At 43.4% G+C, this 18,639-nt stretch overlaps 1 protein-coding gene across 1 annotated transcript in view; it reads right to left on the bottom strand.

Moving 5' to 3' along the window:
* The window catches only part of gnb5b (guanine nucleotide binding protein (G protein), beta 5b), a 40,762-nt gene extending 29,222 nt beyond the window's left edge, over positions 1-11,540 (bottom strand). Inside the window, exons 1-6 of the mRNA XM_017719496.2 lie at positions 11,456-11,540; positions 7,700-7,849; positions 5,531-5,642; positions 2,461-2,597; positions 1,756-1,797; positions 518-594 (exon numbers count right to left, since the gene is read on the bottom strand). Coding sequence (XP_017574985.1) covers positions 518-594; positions 1,756-1,797; positions 2,461-2,597; positions 5,531-5,642; positions 7,700-7,825 — 494 coding nt within the window. The 5' untranslated portion in view covers positions 7,826-7,849; positions 11,456-11,540. The remainder of the gene's footprint in view (positions 1-517; positions 595-1,755; positions 1,798-2,460; positions 2,598-5,530; positions 5,643-7,699; positions 7,850-11,455) is intronic.
* Between the last annotated feature and the right edge of the window lie 7,099 nt (positions 11,541-18,639).

The following is an 18,639-nucleotide window of genomic DNA, read 5'->3' as shown; positions in this document are numbered from 1 at the left end:
GTCTATTTTTTAGCTTCCAAATCCTGCAGGACTCCAACACGTCAGAGTTTTCCTGCTCATAAAAGCTCATGATTCCATATGATTACTAAGTAATGAGCTGGGCTGGTCCAGGAAACGTCTCATCAGCCACGCTGTGGTCCTGCGGGACGGAGAAGTGAGCGAAGATTGCCTCCGAACAGCTGGACCAGCCTGGTTCTAGATAAGAACATAAGTTGCCAGCCCCTCGGTTTAAAAAAAAAAAAAAACAGGTTCTTACTTCATCAGTGCACTCGGTGGTCCATGCCAGCAGAGTTGGAGTCAAACGTGTATATCAAGCGGCTCAGCCAATCAGATGCTCCGATTAATGTTTTACTTCTTTCCTAATATATTAAATTGAGCCAATAAGCAGTGAAATGCGCAGCGTGTTCTCTGTGACTGTAAGGACGTTCTATGTATCATCATAAGGCTGTTATTTCTCTGACTGTGACGGCTCAGCGGAGCTGGTGCCGGATCAGTGACGCTGCTGGAGAAGACTCACCCGCAGGCTATCACACAGCCGGACGGCGCATAGGCGCACGCCATCACCCACGTACACGGCATAGTGACCGCATGCTCCTGTAAAACACACACAGCGGCAGACCGCATGACTCTGTCCATCGGCGTGTCAGATGCTTGGTTTGGTCATTTATAAGCAGTTATGATCTACATAGCAGCTTCAATTCTCATACAGTGGACACTAAACGGTCTTTTTAGATGTTTAGCTTGGTCTTTTTTTGGGAGGGGGGGGGTAATCAGGAGATTTTTAAATGGTAAATAATAAACTTTGATGACCTATTCGCAATATTTCTGTCATTTATCAGCTTCAGTATTTAGCTTCTGAAGCATAAGGATTCTGGAGGTGAATTTTATTAATTATTACTAACTGACTGAATTCCGATAAACCGTTCGGGAGAAAACGATGGATTCTTATTACTTTTAAAGTGACTGTTCTTTATTCCTACTTTTTAAGTCATTTTGTTTTTTATGCTGCTGTAATGACTTGTTATAAATATTTTATAACATTATAAATATATTTTATATTTTTTTATGTTGCCCTAATTATTTGAAGTAAAAACATGAGGTGATCTGACACCTCCAGTCATACACGAATAAGGTTAATATTAATATGTACTTGTATGTTGATGTGTGTGTGTGTGTGTGTGTGTATAAAGTGCAGCACTCAGGATCAGAGCAGCAGTTAAACCTCCATTAGAGAGCATTAGCACAGCATCATAAACGTGGGGTCAGTCCCCTCACTGCATAATAACCAACACTGCCCAAAAGAACCTGCTACAAATACACACTGGATTACAGGACGAGGGTCCTGAAGACTCTTTCTGCACGATTTAGACATCGATGCTGCTCAGGTTTGGAACGATGGCAGATAAATATATAAAACGATCCAATTATGATCCTAATATCATTAACAGCCAGACCTGAAAAGTGGCGATGAAACGGTCAGGCAGGCAGATTATCAAGGAATTACTGTAAAGTCAATACAGTACATCGTTTATCCTTTGACTTCATGGTGCTAGAAACTAAAATGTAAACAAAATATCTTAAAAGGATTATATACTATAACACTGTAATAACACTGTAATAACAAAATAACAGAAATTACTAAAACTGGCAGTAACAAAATAATAATGCAATGTACTGTCATCATTTTTAATATCCCATTTAATACATTTTAATTTAAATTGAAACGTATATCTTAATAGTAAATAGCTGATTTACCTTGTTCGTTGTGTAGGCATCCCAAACGATGACCTTGCCATCCTAGAAAACATTGAAAATTATACCGAAATGATGAAAGTGTGCCAATCTGTATGAAATAATATGCAACAACAGCAAACAAGCTTTAAAACAAGGCCAGCTGTCCTGCTCACAGGTCAGTTTAATCACATTACTTTTTACATATGAAGACAAATCTTGTGCAGTTTTTATAGGAGAAGGAAAAAAATCATATTTTACAGGGAAATTCCACCAATTATTTCAACATACTGGCACAATGTAAAGGTTGAGACGTAAACAGAGCGGTTCTGAGCGGTTCTGAGTGGTTCTGAGTGGAAACGCTCTGTTCTAGAGAAACGTACTGAGTCAGAACCGTTCACAGTGGTGGTGATAGGAACCGGACGTCCCCCTCTAAAAGCTCCTCACAGGACGTTGTTATATGAAGTGGTTATGAATTCACTGCCTGGTGACTGAGACGTTCATTTACTATAGATTTGAGGAGATTTTGATCTAAAACATAGTTTTAAAATTCATCCGAACTGAGCACCGAAAACAGCCCATTCTAAATATTTTGTGATGTCACACATCCACCTATTTAAGGTACAGCTGTTTAGCCCCACCCACTGGTGGAAGAAATTCTAAACCCCATGATAAGGACCCTGGACAGGGGTCACATGGATGTTATGTGTCCAGAAGCGCTGTGCTTACCTGAGAGGAGCTCACCATCCTCCTCTTGTCTCTGCACCAGTCCATACACAGCACTTTATTACCGTGTCCCTTCAGCGTCCTGCGGGTTTTTATCACAAACTGACCCAGAGTCTCCACCTTCTCCGCCACCTGATGCACTGAGAGAGAAACAGAGCGCATTCAGAGGTAAATCTGATAAAGGCTGTGGATGTGGTGTGGAGTCTGCATGGTTAGTCTGCATGATGTGGTGTGGAGTCTGCATGGCTAGTCTGCATGATGTGGTTAGTCTGCATGATGTGGTGTGGAGTCTGCATGATGTGGTGTGGAGTCTGCATGGTTAGTCTGCATGATGTGGTGTGGAGTCTGCATGGCTAGTCTGCATGATGTGGTTAGTCTGCATGATGTGGTGTGGAGTCTGCATGATGTCGTGTGGAGTCTGCATGGTTAGTCTGCATGATGTGGTGTGGAGTCTGCATGGTTAGTGTGCATGATGTGGTTAGTCTGCATGATGTGGTGTGGAGTCTGCATGGTTAGTCTGCATGATGTGGTTAGTCTGCATGATGTGGTGTGGAGTCTGCATAGTTAGTCTGCATGATGTGGTGTGGAGTCTGCATGGTTAGTCTGCATGATGTGGTGTGGAGTGTGCATGGCAAGTCTGCATGATGTGGTTAGTCTGCATGATGTGGTGTGGAGTCTGCATGATGTGGTGTGGAGTCTGCATGGTTAGTCTGCATGATGTGGTGTGGAGTCTGCATGGTTAGTGTGCATGATGTGGTGTGGAGTCTGCATGGTTAGTCTGCATGATGTGGTGTGGAGTGTGCATGGCAAGTGTGCATGATGTGGTGTGGAGTGTGCATGGTTAGTCTGCATGATGTGGTGTGGAGTCTGCATGGTTAGTCTGCATGATGTGGTGTGGAGTCTGCATGGTTAGTCTGCATGATGTGGTGTGGAGTCTGCATGGTTAGTCTGCATGATGTGGTTAGTCTGCATGATGTGGTTAGTCTGCATGATGTGGTTAGTCTGCATGATGTGGTGTGGAGTCTGCATGATGTGGTGTGGAGTCTGCATGGTTAGTCTGCATGATGTGGTGTGGAGTCTGCATGGTTAGTCTGCATGATGTGGCTAGTCTGCATGATGTGGTGTGGAGTCTGCATGGTTAGTCTGCATGATGTGGTTAGTCTGCATGATGTGGTGTGGAGTCTGCATAGTTAGTCTGCATGATGTGGTGTGGAGTCTGCATGGTTAGTCTGCATGATGTGGTGTGGAGTCTGCATGGTTAGTCTGCATGATGTGGTGTGGAGTGTGCATGGCAAGTGTGCATGATGTGGTGTGGAGTGTGCATGGTTAGTCTGCATGATGTGGTGTGGAGTCTGCATGGTTAGTCTGCATGATGTGGTGTGGAGTCTGCATGGTTAGTCTGCATGATGTGGTGTGGAGTCTGCATGGTTAGTGTGCATGATGTGGTTAGTCTGCATGATGTGGTGTGGAGTCTGCATGGTTAGTCTGCATGATGTGGTTAGTCTGCATGATGTGGTGTGGAGTCTGCATAGTTAGTCTGCATGATGTGGTGTGGAGTCTGCATGGTTAGTCTGCATGATGTGGTGTGGAGTCTGCATGGCTAGTCTGCATGATGTGGTTAGTCTGCATGATGTGGTGTGGAGTCTGCATGATGTGGTGTGGAGTCTGCATGGTTAGTCTGCATGATGTGGTGTGGAGTCTGCATGGTTAGTGTGCATGATGTGGTTAGTCTGCATGATGTGGTGTGGAGTCTGCATGGTTAGTCTGCATGATGTGGTTAGTCTGCATGATGTGGTGTGGAGTCTGCATAGTTAGTCTGCATGATGTGGTGTGGAGTCTGCATGGTTAGTCTGCATGATGTGGTGTGGAGTCTGCATGGTTAGTCTGCATGATGTGGTGTGGAGTGTGCATGGCAAGTGTGCATGATGTGGTGTGGAGTGTGCATGGTTAGTCTGCATGATGTGGTGTGGAGTCTGCATGGTTAGTCTGCATGATGTGGTGTGGAGTCTGCATGGTTAGTCTGCATGATGTGGTGTGGAGTCTGCATGGTTAGTCTGCATGATGTGGTTAGTCTGCATGATGTGGTTAGTCTGCATGATGTGGTGTGGAGTCTGCATGATGTGGTGTGGAGTCTGCATGGTTAGTCTGCATGATGTGGTGTGGAGTCTGCATGGTTAGTGTGCATGATGTGGTTAGTCTGCATGATGTGGTGTGGAGTCTGCATGGTTAGTCTGCATGATGTGGTTAGTCTGCATGATGTGGTGTGGAGTCTGCATAGTTAGTCTGCATGATGTGGTGTGGAGTCTGCATGGTTAGTCTGCATGATGTGGTGTGGAGTCTGCATGGTTAGTCTGCATGATGTGGTGTGGAGTGTGCATGGCAAGTGTGCATGATGTGGTGTGGAGTGTGCATGGTTAGTCTGCATGATGTGGTGTGGAGTCTGCATGGTTAGTCTGCATGATGTGGTGTGGAGTCTGCATGGTTAGTCTGCATGATGTGGTGTGGAGTCTGCATGGTTAGTCTGCATGATGTGGTTAGTCTGCATGATGTGGTGTGGAGTCTGCATGGTTAGTCTGCATGATGTGGTTAGTCTGCATGATGTGGTGTGGAGTCTGTATGGTTAGTCTGCATGATGTGGTGTGGAGTCTGCATGGTTAGTCTGCATGATGTGGTGTGGAGTCTGCATGGTTAGTGTGCATGATGTGGTGTGGAGTCTGCATGGTTAGTGTGCATGATGTGGTGTGGAGTCTGCATGGTTAGTCTGCATGATGTGGTGTGGAGTCTGCATGGTTAGTCTGCATGATGTGGTGTGGAGTCTGCATGGTTAGTCTGCATGATGTGGTGTGGAGTCTGCATGGTTAGTCTGCATGATGTGGTGTGGAGTGTGCATGGCAAGTGTGCATAGTGTGGATTGGAACATGCATGGTTAGTACATCCCACACAGTATAATACAGACATAAACAGTCTATGCATGCTAAGCGTGCAGTGCGGTCTGCAGTGTCTGCGGTCTGTTGTCCAGTGTGTCCACTCTGTCCACTCACTGCGCACTGTTTGTCAGTAAAGCTGTACTCACGCTCCACATCGTGCAGCTTGGCTCGCTCCTCCTCCAGCTTGGCCTTCAGGTTTTCTGACTCCGCGCGCAGAGTGGACACAGTCTCACCCTTCGCCAGACCCTGGCACGCCATCTTCACGGACAGGGAGACGGACGGACAGACAGGTGGAGGAACAGACGGACGGATGTTATTATCCCGTGAAAATCAGCGCCGTGCCCGGAGTGCGAGCTGCTGCTCCTTCGCCCGCCTACTCTCTGGCGTCACCGAGATGGCGCGCCCTCATTGGTCGAGAGCAGCGGCGTATTTAAATCAACACGCAGCGCTTCATCACGGGCACAGCAATAAAAGCCCCACTTTTCTCTCAGAGGCGCTTCGTTTTATTATTATTTGCTGAGATTTTAATAAAAGTTCATCCATAATGTTGCCATTAAACGACCATGCTCTCTTACAGAAAGTGCAAAATTGATTATTGTTAGTTTTTGTTGTTGTTCTTGTTCTTAGTTAATAGTTTCTTTTAAAGTGACAAAAGCCTTTTCATTTTTAATCTAAATGTTTATTATTATTATCATCATCATCATCATCATTAGCCTTTACATTTTTGTAAATGTTTATTATTATTATTATTATTATTATTATTATTATCATTCGTGAATTTAATACTCTCAATTACTCATAAAATGATCATTAAAAGCCTTTTAATTTTTTCTGTAAATGTTTATTATTATTATTATTATTATTATTATCATTTGTGATTTTAATACTCCTAATTACTCATAAAAGAATCATTATAAGCCTTTTCATTTAAATATTTTTTCTGTACTGTTTATTTTTTTTGGTTGTGATTTTATTACTTAGCTCTTAAACATTTGGGAGATTTTGACTTTACTACTACTAATAATAAAAATCATAATCATAATAATAATTATTATCACAAAACAACAACAACAAAAATAATACTACTACTACTAATAATAATAACAATAATAATAGTAACAATAATAATAATAATAACAATAATAATAATAATAATCTGATCTACTTCCTCTGTGCCTTTTTTATCCCGGGGTCTGGACCAGCTCCCTGCATGCATTACTGTTGATTTTCTATGGGACTGCTGGGTCTTTCTCTGGAGGCCTGTTCATGCTGATAAGCCGAGGGGCTTTGGCAGATAAAGCTCCCTCAGCTCACTGTGTGCTGCTCCTGCTCTGATAGCTGTTGGTGTGGGCTGCCGCTCTGTGCGCGGTGCTGACAGCAGGCCTAACGCAGGCCTCCACTTCACCGTCCTACATAAAGCCTGGAACCAAACACGTCTCAGCTAAACACACATCTCAGCGTCATCTTCATATCCTGCATTTCCCTCGACGCTCTGCAGAGAACCTGCCGCCTCACTGGTGCCGTTGATAAAAGGCCCATATCTTCCTTTTTCCTGATGTTTCATTTTTCTTCATTCATTTTCTTCCTCATGTTTGTGTAAGTTTATATGTCAAAAAAGATCCACAATCAATTTCCAAACTTCTCTTTATGCCTTAAAAGTAGTGACTGCCTCACTTTATGGTTTTAACACTGAAATATGTAAATAAGCTTTGTCTTGATTGGCTGCGCCTGATTCAAAGAGCAATCTGGACCGAAACACACCTTATAACTTCAGTGTGAATGGGCGGGGCTACACAGTTGTAATCCGCATAGGTGTATAGCGCTGCTGTCGGAACAAAACCTCGTATCTCCAAAATGTTAACTTTACAGGAGAAGGAAAAAACCTGGATTACAATGGAACCAGACGTCTTTCCAAGTCAGTTTTGGCCGTTTATTTTGGTCCCTCCTTCAAGAAATTTGCAAAAAATATAAAGGCCAGGAAACATTTTCAAATTATATCAAAAAGTGAAAATCGACAAAAAATGGAGATACAAGGTTTTGTTCCGACAACAGTGGTATGTGTATTTTGTGACATCACAAATTCCAGATTGTGTTTTTTTTTTTTTTTTAATATGAACTGGGAAGTTAACATTAAGGTTTAAAACTTTAAATATATATACATAAAAAATATCTACTTCTAAGATTTTTCCATGATATGGGCCCTTTAATTAGTCTTTGTGCTTCTGGTAGGATGTACTTAAATCACCTCAATGGCCAGTTAGCTGTGAGCAGTAAGCTACTTAAGCCGCTGTGGTTTTAGAGCAGTAAAGTCGTACCAGCTCCACACACAGTGAGCAGTAGTTGACGGGTTCATTCTGCAGGTAGATGTTCATCAGAGGCTTATTCTGGCTGCAGCTGTCGCAGGGGCCAAAGGTGATGGCCACAAACGTCTGGTCACACATCTTGGCGAAGTTTGGAGGTCAGTCCTGAATGAACCAAGAGAAATAAACACAGATATCACAGGTGAGCGGCGCGGCCACCCCTTCCGCATTACAGGAACGGTCCAGTTAAAAACGCTCATGTGGTCACAGCAGGTGAAACAGAGCTGGGCTACTAGGGCTGAATCCCAAATGGCTCCCTACTCCCTAGGTAGTGCACTATGAAGGCCAGGACATACTGGAGCCTACACCATAATATAATACACCCATAATATATTATAAAATATAGATAAAATGATCAAAGAGCCAGCTAACGCTACTGCTAAGAAGCTCAACATCACATCTGTATTGCATGATGTATTTGTGCAATGCATGCTGGGTATTGTAGTGAGAGAACACCGCATGGCTCTTCAAGGGTTCTTTAGTACAGACAATGGTTCTATATAGAACCATAAACACCCAAAGAACCATCTCCACGCTTAAAGGATGCATGGTGAAATGGTTCTCAAGGTTGGTGGAGAATGTGCGGAATATGGTTCTATACACAACCAAAAAGGGTTCTGCAGTTTTTACGAGCTTGACATTGTCTCAGTAGAGGAATCCTTTCTGGCGCTTTAATCATTTTTAAAACATGCAACACATTTTCCGTCAATCTGAAGAACCATTTCACCATGAAAAGAACCCTTTAAGCATGGAAATTGCTCTTTGGCCCAGTCCCATTTCTTCTTTTTACCCCTACCCCTTGTTTTCAAGTGCTGCCCCTTGTTCCTGAGCTACAGGGCAGTGGTTGAGATCTTCCCTCTGAAATGAGCCCCTCTAATAAAAGAGCATCACTTCATTAACAGCTACTAGCGCCGCTCTGTAGGCGACCCTGCCCGTCTGCAGGGACAGCAGAGGAGGGGAAAGTTCAGCTCCTCACTGCTGGGCTTTAGTTACATTTAGGGGTCATACGCCTTCAAAGAGGGGGCAGTTATTTATTATCACCCCCCCTAATTCTTCAGTGATGTGAAGCTGAAGTCGGATATTCTCCAGATTCCTGTTAGAATTTTCCCGTTCCACCTTAAATGGAGCAGCAGATACATTCTGGCGCTTCAGGAGTCAGAACTGCCCGACTATTTAAGGTGGAACGGGAGAGTTAGCTAACTGGCTACTGGGACATTAACATGTTAGTGATTTTTTATACTTGTTATGAAGAAAAACGACCAAAATCCACTGAAACCACATCAAACTAAGACAAAATGATGTTTATTGTGATTTTTTAACAGAGAAAATTCCGACGTTTGTGGGTTTCTTTGGTCTCTTGTTCTCCGTCTCGCCGGTTTTTCTCCTTTTCTCGTCTCTCCCTGTTTGGAGTCTCTGAAAAACCTCCGTTTGGAGGGTCATGTAGCCCCAACACTTCACCCCACCCCTCTATCTCAACATGAATCGGGACACCTTACCCCCCAGACGAGGACATGCAAAGCAGAGGGCTGAGGGCTCAGTGGCAGGGGCGAGGGGTGGAATGGGACGAGGCCTTTGAGTGTAATCTGGACGCACAGTTAAACAGCTTTCAGTAGAGAGAGCTTTTAAAAACTTGATAGAAGTTGTGATGAAATAAAACACATGAAAACAAACTCATGGAGCAGCAGGCACAGACATCAGACACCCAAAACATTTTACAGCTTAGTGTTATTGTTTTACAGTGTGCTCGTTGGTGCTTTGTTTAGCCAGATTATCATATCTAGCTGGAGCTTCTCCGAAAAGGCCCCGGTCAGCGCGGCGCGAGGCCGAGCAGGGAACGCGGTGGCGTGGATCTCTTTTTAACGGCTCTCACTAATAGCTAAGACCATAAATAGCAAACCAAGCCCGGACACGCTCCTTCAGCTCTGCGTGAGATTAAAGCTCAGAGCAGAGCCGCTCAGGCCTCGTCCTGCTGATCCAGCGCCGTGGCTGGATTTAGTCCTTGCTTCAGTCCACGTGTATCGATAACGGTGCACTATACAGTGTGAAAACACCTTAATCCGTATTCAAGTCTATCTGAGGTCTCTCACTGACTTCACACAGTGAAACAAACTGTTGATGATGAACAGAGCAGTATGTATTTATTTATTGATTGATTGATTTATTGATCATAGTGGAGGCAAAACAGCAAAACGGCTGCCAAAGGAAAACGTTCTGGACGGTAAATAAAGTGTCTGCATCTGTGCTGTCGTCATGGCGACCCCTGGTTCCCATCACCACCACTGTACAGACGTCCGAACCATTTCACACCAGTTATGCAGAAATTTAGCAAAATGGGTGGAATTCCCCTTTAAGCCTGTAATAATGGAAAGCAGTGGACAAGGGGTGATTAGAGATGACTGATTATTGATTCTTCTGCTGAAGGGTTCTTCTGCGACTCATTTAGCTCCAGTTGGTGGGGGTGTGTGTGTGTGTGTGTGTGTGTGTGTGTGGTGAGGATAAGTGGTGCAGTAATCTGTGAGCCTGATCCTGTCTAGTTGCTGAAGGCTGCAGCGTCCTGCTGTAAAATGACTCGCCGGCCTGCCGGACACAGCCGTTCAGAGTGACCATACCACCAAAAAGAGGTGATCGCTGATCAAATGATTGATCGATTGGTCGAGTAGCTTGTTGAAAATGTTGTTCCGGCACACGTCTACCAGACAAAGACGCATAGTAATAAGTGCGTTTCTCCCAGTATGTGCGGTCACTCACGTCCCCTGAGCCGCAAGACATGATGGCGTGTTTTGTTTGTCGTTAATATAAAATGCTGACCGTGATATTACATCAGCGGCCTTGGTCAGCTTCCACGTTACACGTCCTCTACAGAGACACACCTCCGCATTATTTGAACACACAATTGTATTTTTTTCCTAATTTGCTCAACAATTTTCTTCACCAGGGGTGCACAAACTTTTGCACACGACCGCAACGCATTAGATGATGCATTCGTTACATGCCATTTATTTGACTTGCATGTATTTATTGCCTTTTATTTATTATGTATTCATTCATTGTCGTTTGAAGATCATATTTGCCCTTTCAGGACGAAATACTGATTCATTTTCATCCATGCATGAACAGCTAATACAGCCGGGGGCACCTGAGGCCCCCAGAGTTCAGAGCCGTATGTCTAGTCCTCCTTTTTGAAACTTCGGTACAAAATATGAAGAAATATAATATACTCTATAGTCTATTCAGTGACTGAAGATCTGTGTGCTATTTCTGATGATGCTGGCTGCTGGCAGTGACCCGCCTGAAGGAAAAATACGCCTTTTTAATTCAGAGCAAAGAACACCGGACTGTGGTTTACAGCCTGGAGGTCCAGTTCATTTCATTTCAGCGTGTAAATATGTTTGAACTTGTATATTTAGGAAGATTTACGGCGTTTGGCTGACGCTCTTATTCAAAACGACTTACAATTTTGATCATTTTTACACAGGGAGGCCAAGGTGGTGTTAGGAGTCTTGCCCAAGGACTCTTATTGGTATAGTGTAGGGTGGGCGATTGAACCCCAGTCTACAGCGTACAAGGCAGAGGTGTTACCCACTACACTAACCAACCACTAGAAGATGGAAGATGTGAGCCAAAGCAGCATAAACACCCCTCAATACGATAAAACCAAACCACTGTTACATTAAAAATCAATATAATGTAGGTTTAAAGGTCTGATCTTACCGTGTGAGCAGGTTGGTGAGCAGGTGAGCGCGGCGAGGTGAGTCTGTGTGTGTGAGTGTGTGTGTGTGTGTGTGTGTGTGAGTGTGTGTGTGTGTGTGGTCTTAAGGCAGAAACTCTAATCTCCTTACAGAAGCTTTACTGTTCTAACTCTGCGCAGCTTTTACCCACAACCAAAACAGCACTTACTGGCAGAGAGGAGAGCCGGCGCAAACTCACAGGGTTACTTTACCTGCACCCTCACAAAAGAAGGTTCTTCAAGGGTTCTTTAACAAACCACGGACACACAAAGAGCCATTTGCATGCTTTATCGGTCCTGTGCATGGGGAACTGGTTCTTCAGATTGATGGAGGATGTGTTGCAAGTGGTCCTAAAAAAGGTTCTGCTACTGTTATGAAGTCAAGCTTGCAGAACCCAACATTAGCAGAACCTTTCCTTGGTGCCACGTAGAACAGTTTTAACAGTGGCACAGAAAGCATTCAGTCAGATGTTCCTCCAGATTCAGTCTGAAGACTGGTTTTGTATAAATAAAAGTAATGTGTGGCCATGACTTCATTATCTTGTTCCCATGCCTTACTTTACAGAGCCCTGCAGGTGACGTTCTGTGTGAATAGTGTGAATAAAAGTTATGTGAGAAAAAGATAATTAAGTTGTGTCCACAACTTAGTAAGGCATGGGATTGAGAAGCTAATGTGTGGCCACAGCTTAGTAAGGCATGGAAACAAGAACCTAATGTGTGGGCACAGCTTAGTAAGGCATGGAAACAAGAACCGAATATGTGGCCACAGCTTAGTAAGGCATGGGAACAAGAACCTAATATGTGGCCACAGCTTAGTAAGGCATGGGAACAAGAGCCTAATATGTGGCCACAGCTTAGTAAGACATGGGAACAAGAACCTAATATGTGGCCACAGCTAAGTAAGGCATGGGAACAAGAACCTAACGTGTGGCCACAGCTTAGTAAGACATGGTAACAAAGTAATTAATTTGTGGCCACAGCTTAGTAAGACATGGGAACAAGAACCTAATATGTGGCCACAGCTTAGTAAGACATGGGAACAAGAACCTAATATGTGGCCACAGCTAAGTAAGGCATGGGAACAAGAACCTAACGTGTGGCCACAGCTTAGTAAGACATGGTAACAAAGTAATTAATTTGTGGCCACAGCTTAGTAAGACATGGGAACAAGAACCTAATATGTGGCCACAGCTTAGTAAGACATGGGAACAAGAACCTAATATGTGGCCACAGCTAAGTAAGGCATGGGAACAAGAACCTAACGTGTGGCCACAGCTTAGTAAGGCATAGTAACAAAGGAATTAAGTTGTGGCCAATGATATTCATTGCGCTGCATATATTTTATTCACAATTTAAGTGATTTTCACAACAATGAGAATTTATGGCATGGCAGAAAATAATATAATAATTAATAAACACACACACACACACACACACACACACACACACACACACACACACACACACACACACACACATTTTCTAAGCCGCTTCTCCCCCACGGATCGGGGGGGCTGTTGTGCTGGACCCTATCCCAGTGGTCATCGGGTCATAATTAATAAACGTATGTCTTTATATCAATTTCTTCTGACCTGAAGGATTTTCACTGGTAATGCCAACCTGTGTCCAGCAGAGGGTGCTGTGGAGCCTTTCTCCACTCACACAGCTAACACCCTGCAAGAGTGGACAGTGAAATGGTCACCACTCCACTGAGAAAGCTGGTCTCAGAGACATGAATGACAAATGCAAAGTAAAAGTAAGAAGTAGGCTCCTTTTGGAAGTGTTTTGATTTAAAAGACTAAAAAACCCATCATTGCTCTTTATTCTCCTGCTGGTGCTGATGGGCAGGAGATACAGGGAGGCTGAGTGTTTCTTTATGGGGGAATTGATATGAAAGTGCAGCTCCACCAACTCAACGCCCCTCATTTAACACCAGGAGGCGCTGCTTCCCTTCGCAAAGCCTTTGGCCACAATATTGCACAACATAAGTTCTTTCCTGGTATTAATGCCACTTTAATGTCATAATTCCACGACTTTTTTTCTCAAAATATTAATATTTCTTTTTTACAAAGTATTGAAATTCTTTTCTCGAAATATTACAACAAATCCATCATTACTTAAAGGGCCAAAGGTCACCTTGCACTAAAGGGGGCACAAGTGAGTTGTTAAAGTTCCAATTAAGACAATACAGGGAGATTCACTCGAAAGAGGCCCTGAATATTCTGTGGTAACTCCCGTTAGGACGAAGCGATCTGGACCAAATGAAATGCACGACATACCTTGAAGCTGGAAGTGCTCTCGGTTTTCTGGGGGTACGGGATAAACACCCGTAAGGCGCAAATGGAGGTTAAACGTGGTGACACCTACCTCACCGCTCTGACGCAGGGGCATCCCTCCATATACTGAGGAGCTGGTTGCATGTTGCCTGGTTCTGATTGCTTCGCCCTAGAGAGAGTTATCACAGAATATTCAGGGCCTCTTTCAAGTGAATCGCCCTGTATTATTGAATTAAAGGGACAGAAACACAAACCGCAGTTTCCAGTTTCCTTACTTCAAATCTAGTCCAGCTAACACAGGTTTGGCATCTGTAGTGTGTGAGCTACTAATGTAGCCAACAAGTAGATTAGCCATTAGCGTCCAACCTGCATGTGCCTGAATGACCACACTTTCCCCAGACCGTAGAAACGGGGGAGCTGAAGAAATGCTGTCATTTCTATAAACCTGAAACAGACTGAAGTAACAGGGCGGCTGTGTTCTCGAATTAGTGCGACTGTGTTCTCGAATTAGTGCGACTGTTCTCGAATTAGTGCGACTGTGTTCTCGAATTAGTGCGACTGTGTTCTCGAATTAGTGCGACTGTGTTCTCGAATTAATGCGACTGTGTTCTCGAATTAGTGCGACTGTTCTCGAATTAGTGCGACTGTGTTCTCGAATTAGTGCGACTGTGTTCTCGAATTAATGCGACTGTGTTCTCGAATTAATGCGACTGTGTTCTCGAATTAGTGCGACTGTTCTCGAATTAGTGCGACTGTGTTCTCGAATTAATGCGACTGTGTTCTCGAATTAATGCGACTGTGTTCTCGAATTAATGCGACTGTGTTCTCGAATTAATGCGACTGTGTTCTCGAATTAGTGCGACTGTGTTCTCGAATTAGTGCGACTGTTCTCGAATTAGTGCGACTGTGTTCTCGAATTAGTGCGACTGTGTTCTCGAATTAATGCGACTGTGTTCTCGAATTAATGCGACTGTGTTCTCGAATTAGTGCGACTGTGTTCTCGAATTAGTGCGACTGTGTTCTCGAATTAGTGCGACTGTGTTCTCGTATTAGTGCGACTGTGTTCTCGAATTAGTGCGACTGTGTTCTCGTATTAATGCGACTGTGTTCTCATACTAATGCGACTGTGTTCTCGAATTAGTGCGACTGTGTTCTTGAATTAGTGCGACTGTGTTCTCGTATTAGTGCGACTGTGTTCTCGAATTAGTGCGACTGTGTTCTCGTATTAGTGCGACTGTGTTCTCGTATTAGTGCGACTGTGTTCTCATAATAATGCGACTGTGTTCTCGAATTAGTGCGACTGTGTTCTTGAATTAGTGCGACTGTGTTCTCGAATTAGTGCGACTGTGTTCTTGAATTAGTGTGACTGTGTTCTTGAATTAGTGCGACTGTGTTCTTGAATTAGTGTGACTGTTCTCGTATTAATGTGAATGTCGACTATCTTCGTGTTTATTAAGAGAGGACCTGAGGTCCAGTGCAGCTCAGCGATCGGCCTCCCGGCAGGTGTGACGGTGTGAAATAAGAGCCCAAACATGGTGCTTAATTCTTTTTATTGGACTCAAACAGGTTCTGACATTTGTACCTCACTCCATGGAATCTCAATGGTGAAACACGTGAAACTGCCACAGCTACAGAGACTACGAACAGTTTAGTTCCTACCCCCCCCCAGGTGTCCGAAATGACTCGTGGGTCAGTCGGAGGAGACGCTTGCTCCCCGGTGGCTGGAAAAAATCCACATTTGAGCAAAACAAACTCGTCTATCATTGGTACGGGATGATTAGCTATTCGGCTAGAGCTAACAAGGCTAACAGATGTTTCTGAATGCTTCGCTTTTGTACAGGCATGAATGGACTTTATACAAACTGCAGGATGTTCCATCGTAATAACTCACCCATTAAACCCTATTAAACCTATTAAATCTCATTTTAATCTAGAACGATGGGTTTTAGTGCAACTTGTTTCGGATTCGGTGGTGAGGGTGCTATTGGTGGGCTTTTGGGATCGGGATCACACCGACATGGAAGTGTGGGTTGATATGACAATGATATCAGGAGCACAATAGATAAATGACTCAGTAGCATCTGCCACATTTAGCCTAACGCAGCCAGTGCCGACAGCCCAAGGCCGAAAGAACTATACAGAGTAAAGTGAACGGCGTTGGATTCGCCTTGTTTTTTTCTTTTTCCCCAGCAAACAGTTAAAAGTGCATAAAAGACAGACTGAACTACAACAATGCATCACTGCTCCACTTCAGGGACAGAAAAAATAAATAAAATACAGGAAGAGGAAATGCGTTCAACACCTCCACAGCACTGTTTTCCATTCCAAGGTAAGGCTTAATGAAAAAAAAAAAATCATGAATAATAATAATAATAATAATAATAATAATAATAATCTAACATTCAGTCGTTTTAAATGTTATTCCTGGTTCCAGTATAATCCCACAGTTTTCCACCTCAAACAAACAAAGTAATGCAGAATCACGCAGAAATGGTCCCGAGATAGCAGAGCAAACCCAGCGCCCCTGAGGACTCAAGGCTGCTTTAGAGGTTTAAACTGGACCGCTATAGCAGAGGAGAGGGGGGGGGGGGGGTGTGGAGGAGCACCATACATTAAAAGTCAACTAGTCCTCAACTACGAATAAGGCATTTAATGATATAGACACGGGACGAGCAATGCAGGGTGGGCGCTTTCCCCCCAGACAGGGTGCTTAGGTTTTGGGTTTTATGGTGTGTTTGCATTGATATGAGGCCCGTATGTGAAATACAGCAGAGTAGTGTATGTATGTGCATCCCCAGTGCAGTGAGATGTGAAATAAAAGTGTGTTTTATATGTATGTATGTATGTATATTATACTTATATATACACACACACACACACACACACACACACACACACACACGCACACACACATACATACATACATGTATGTATATAAAATCACAGTCCGAATAAAAACTAGTAGTTAGGGAAACTTTACAGGAGAAAAACTTTCTTTACTTTCAATTTAAGTTATTGTAAAGATAATTTATGCAAAGCAAATTTGGAGCACTTATATTAGTCCAATCATCATGAATTTTTTTTTTGACTGTGATGATTATACATACATACACACAGACTCAAAAGTCTCCGGCACCTAAGAACATTATTAAAAAAAAACCTCGCACTGTGAGAAAAGTAGCCGAGAGCTCGTTTGCGGAACAAAAACATTTGCTGGCAAATTTGACATTTCTCCCGGACGCCTCCGGCCATCTCACAGATTTGTTCAAACCCACCAGCTCATCTGATTTAACTGACAGCCCTGATGGATCATAACTACATATAACACAAACACACAGTCAGACACAGACATGCAGCTGTTTCAACAGCTCTGGTCAAAGTACACGTTCTGTTGATTTACATCCTCTACAGAGAACACGGTGAAATACGGCATTTTCCTGCTAATTTTCACGATTTGTATATATTTGCATATTGGGGGGGGGTGCCAAAACATCTGCACAGGCCACATTTTATTCCCCAAATGTTAAATTCAGCAAATAAACTGAAATTCTGCATTCAAATGTGCAGAAGTGTGTTCTCTGTAGGTGTGTTAACTTATTTACACAAATTAACAACCCATAACTTTGACTAGGGCGCATTAACATTTGCATATTAGTGTAAGTCACTACTGTGTTAATGTTGCTTATACTTATTCAAATGATCAGTGTTTTATTGAGTAGAATGCATTATTAGCAGGTGCCGTGGACTTTTGTACAGTATGTATGTGTACAGAGACACTGTCAGAACAAAAGTACTAAAAGTTTTACGTCGGTAAAGTTACCGTTTAGATTTTGTTGTGACAGTGACAATATTTTCTAAATGTATGTATGTATGTATGTATGTATGTATGTATGTGCTGAGTGCGCATTCGTATGCAGTTCCGGGGGAACTTTGGGGGGATTTCTTGGTCACTAAATCAGCGTCAAACAGACAGCACTGCATCCCAAGCTGCCTGGCACATTCAAATAAACAAACAAAAGCGTAAACGGGAACAGAGCCCTGCCCATTCAGATCACCCAATTTATTATGTAACACAGCATGACTGCTGAAGCAATAGTGTTTTAGGTTTTAAATCATTCTAATACTGAAGGAAGCATCTGGAGGCGGACGGAGTCTGAGCCTCCACTCCTGCCGTTCAGTAGTTCAGTAGTGCACAGGTACATGTCAGCTAGTGAGTGTGCACTTTCGTGCATTCGAGACTCCGGCTTGGCACAGGATATGGACAAGCTCAACAGTCAGACAAGCCAATCTGATGTAGCCAATCTGACGAAGGCGAGTCGAGGAGAACTTTCTAGAGAATCTCCAACATGACGCACCAACCCAGCATTTTGGTTGGAAAATACAGGCTCATCCAAAATGTGACTTTGAGAGCTGGTGACTTTAAGATGTTCAGGAGAAGATCTGGAAAGCCAAATGAAACATTCTGATGTTTGTGTTGCAGGTGTTGTGATGTTAGGGATACACAAGTCTTCAAATCTGGACTATGAGTCCAGTTTCCACTTCTGGATTTTGTAAATAGCTGGCTGATATGACACTAAGTGGCCAATCAGTTCCACCAACACTTGAGTGATTCCAAAATCCAGTACTGCCCAATTTAAGCTCCAGATCTGAAAAATCTTTGCTCTGGAGACTCTCCAACAGCCACAGCTATGAAACACCAACCCAATGTTTGGGTTTGTTGGTGTTTACTAGAGAACACCTGATCAGTATAGTGTTCTAGAGCTCTGAAAAAGTGGGACTTAATTTTTTTTCCTGGAGAACATCTAGAGCAGCATTTCTCAATCTAGTCCTCAGGGAACCGCAGAGAAGTAACTTCTTAGCAGTTCCCAGCACACCTGAGCCAGGTACGCAGC

This window comes from Pygocentrus nattereri, chromosome 7 (genome assembly GCF_015220715.1).
Source record: "Pygocentrus nattereri isolate fPygNat1 chromosome 7, fPygNat1.pri, whole genome shotgun sequence".
In the NCBI taxonomy this organism is placed as follows: Eukaryota; Metazoa; Chordata; class Actinopteri; order Characiformes; family Serrasalmidae; genus Pygocentrus; species Pygocentrus nattereri.
The sequence above is the reverse complement of the archived record's forward strand: the minus strand, read 5'-3'. Positions and strand labels throughout refer to the sequence as shown.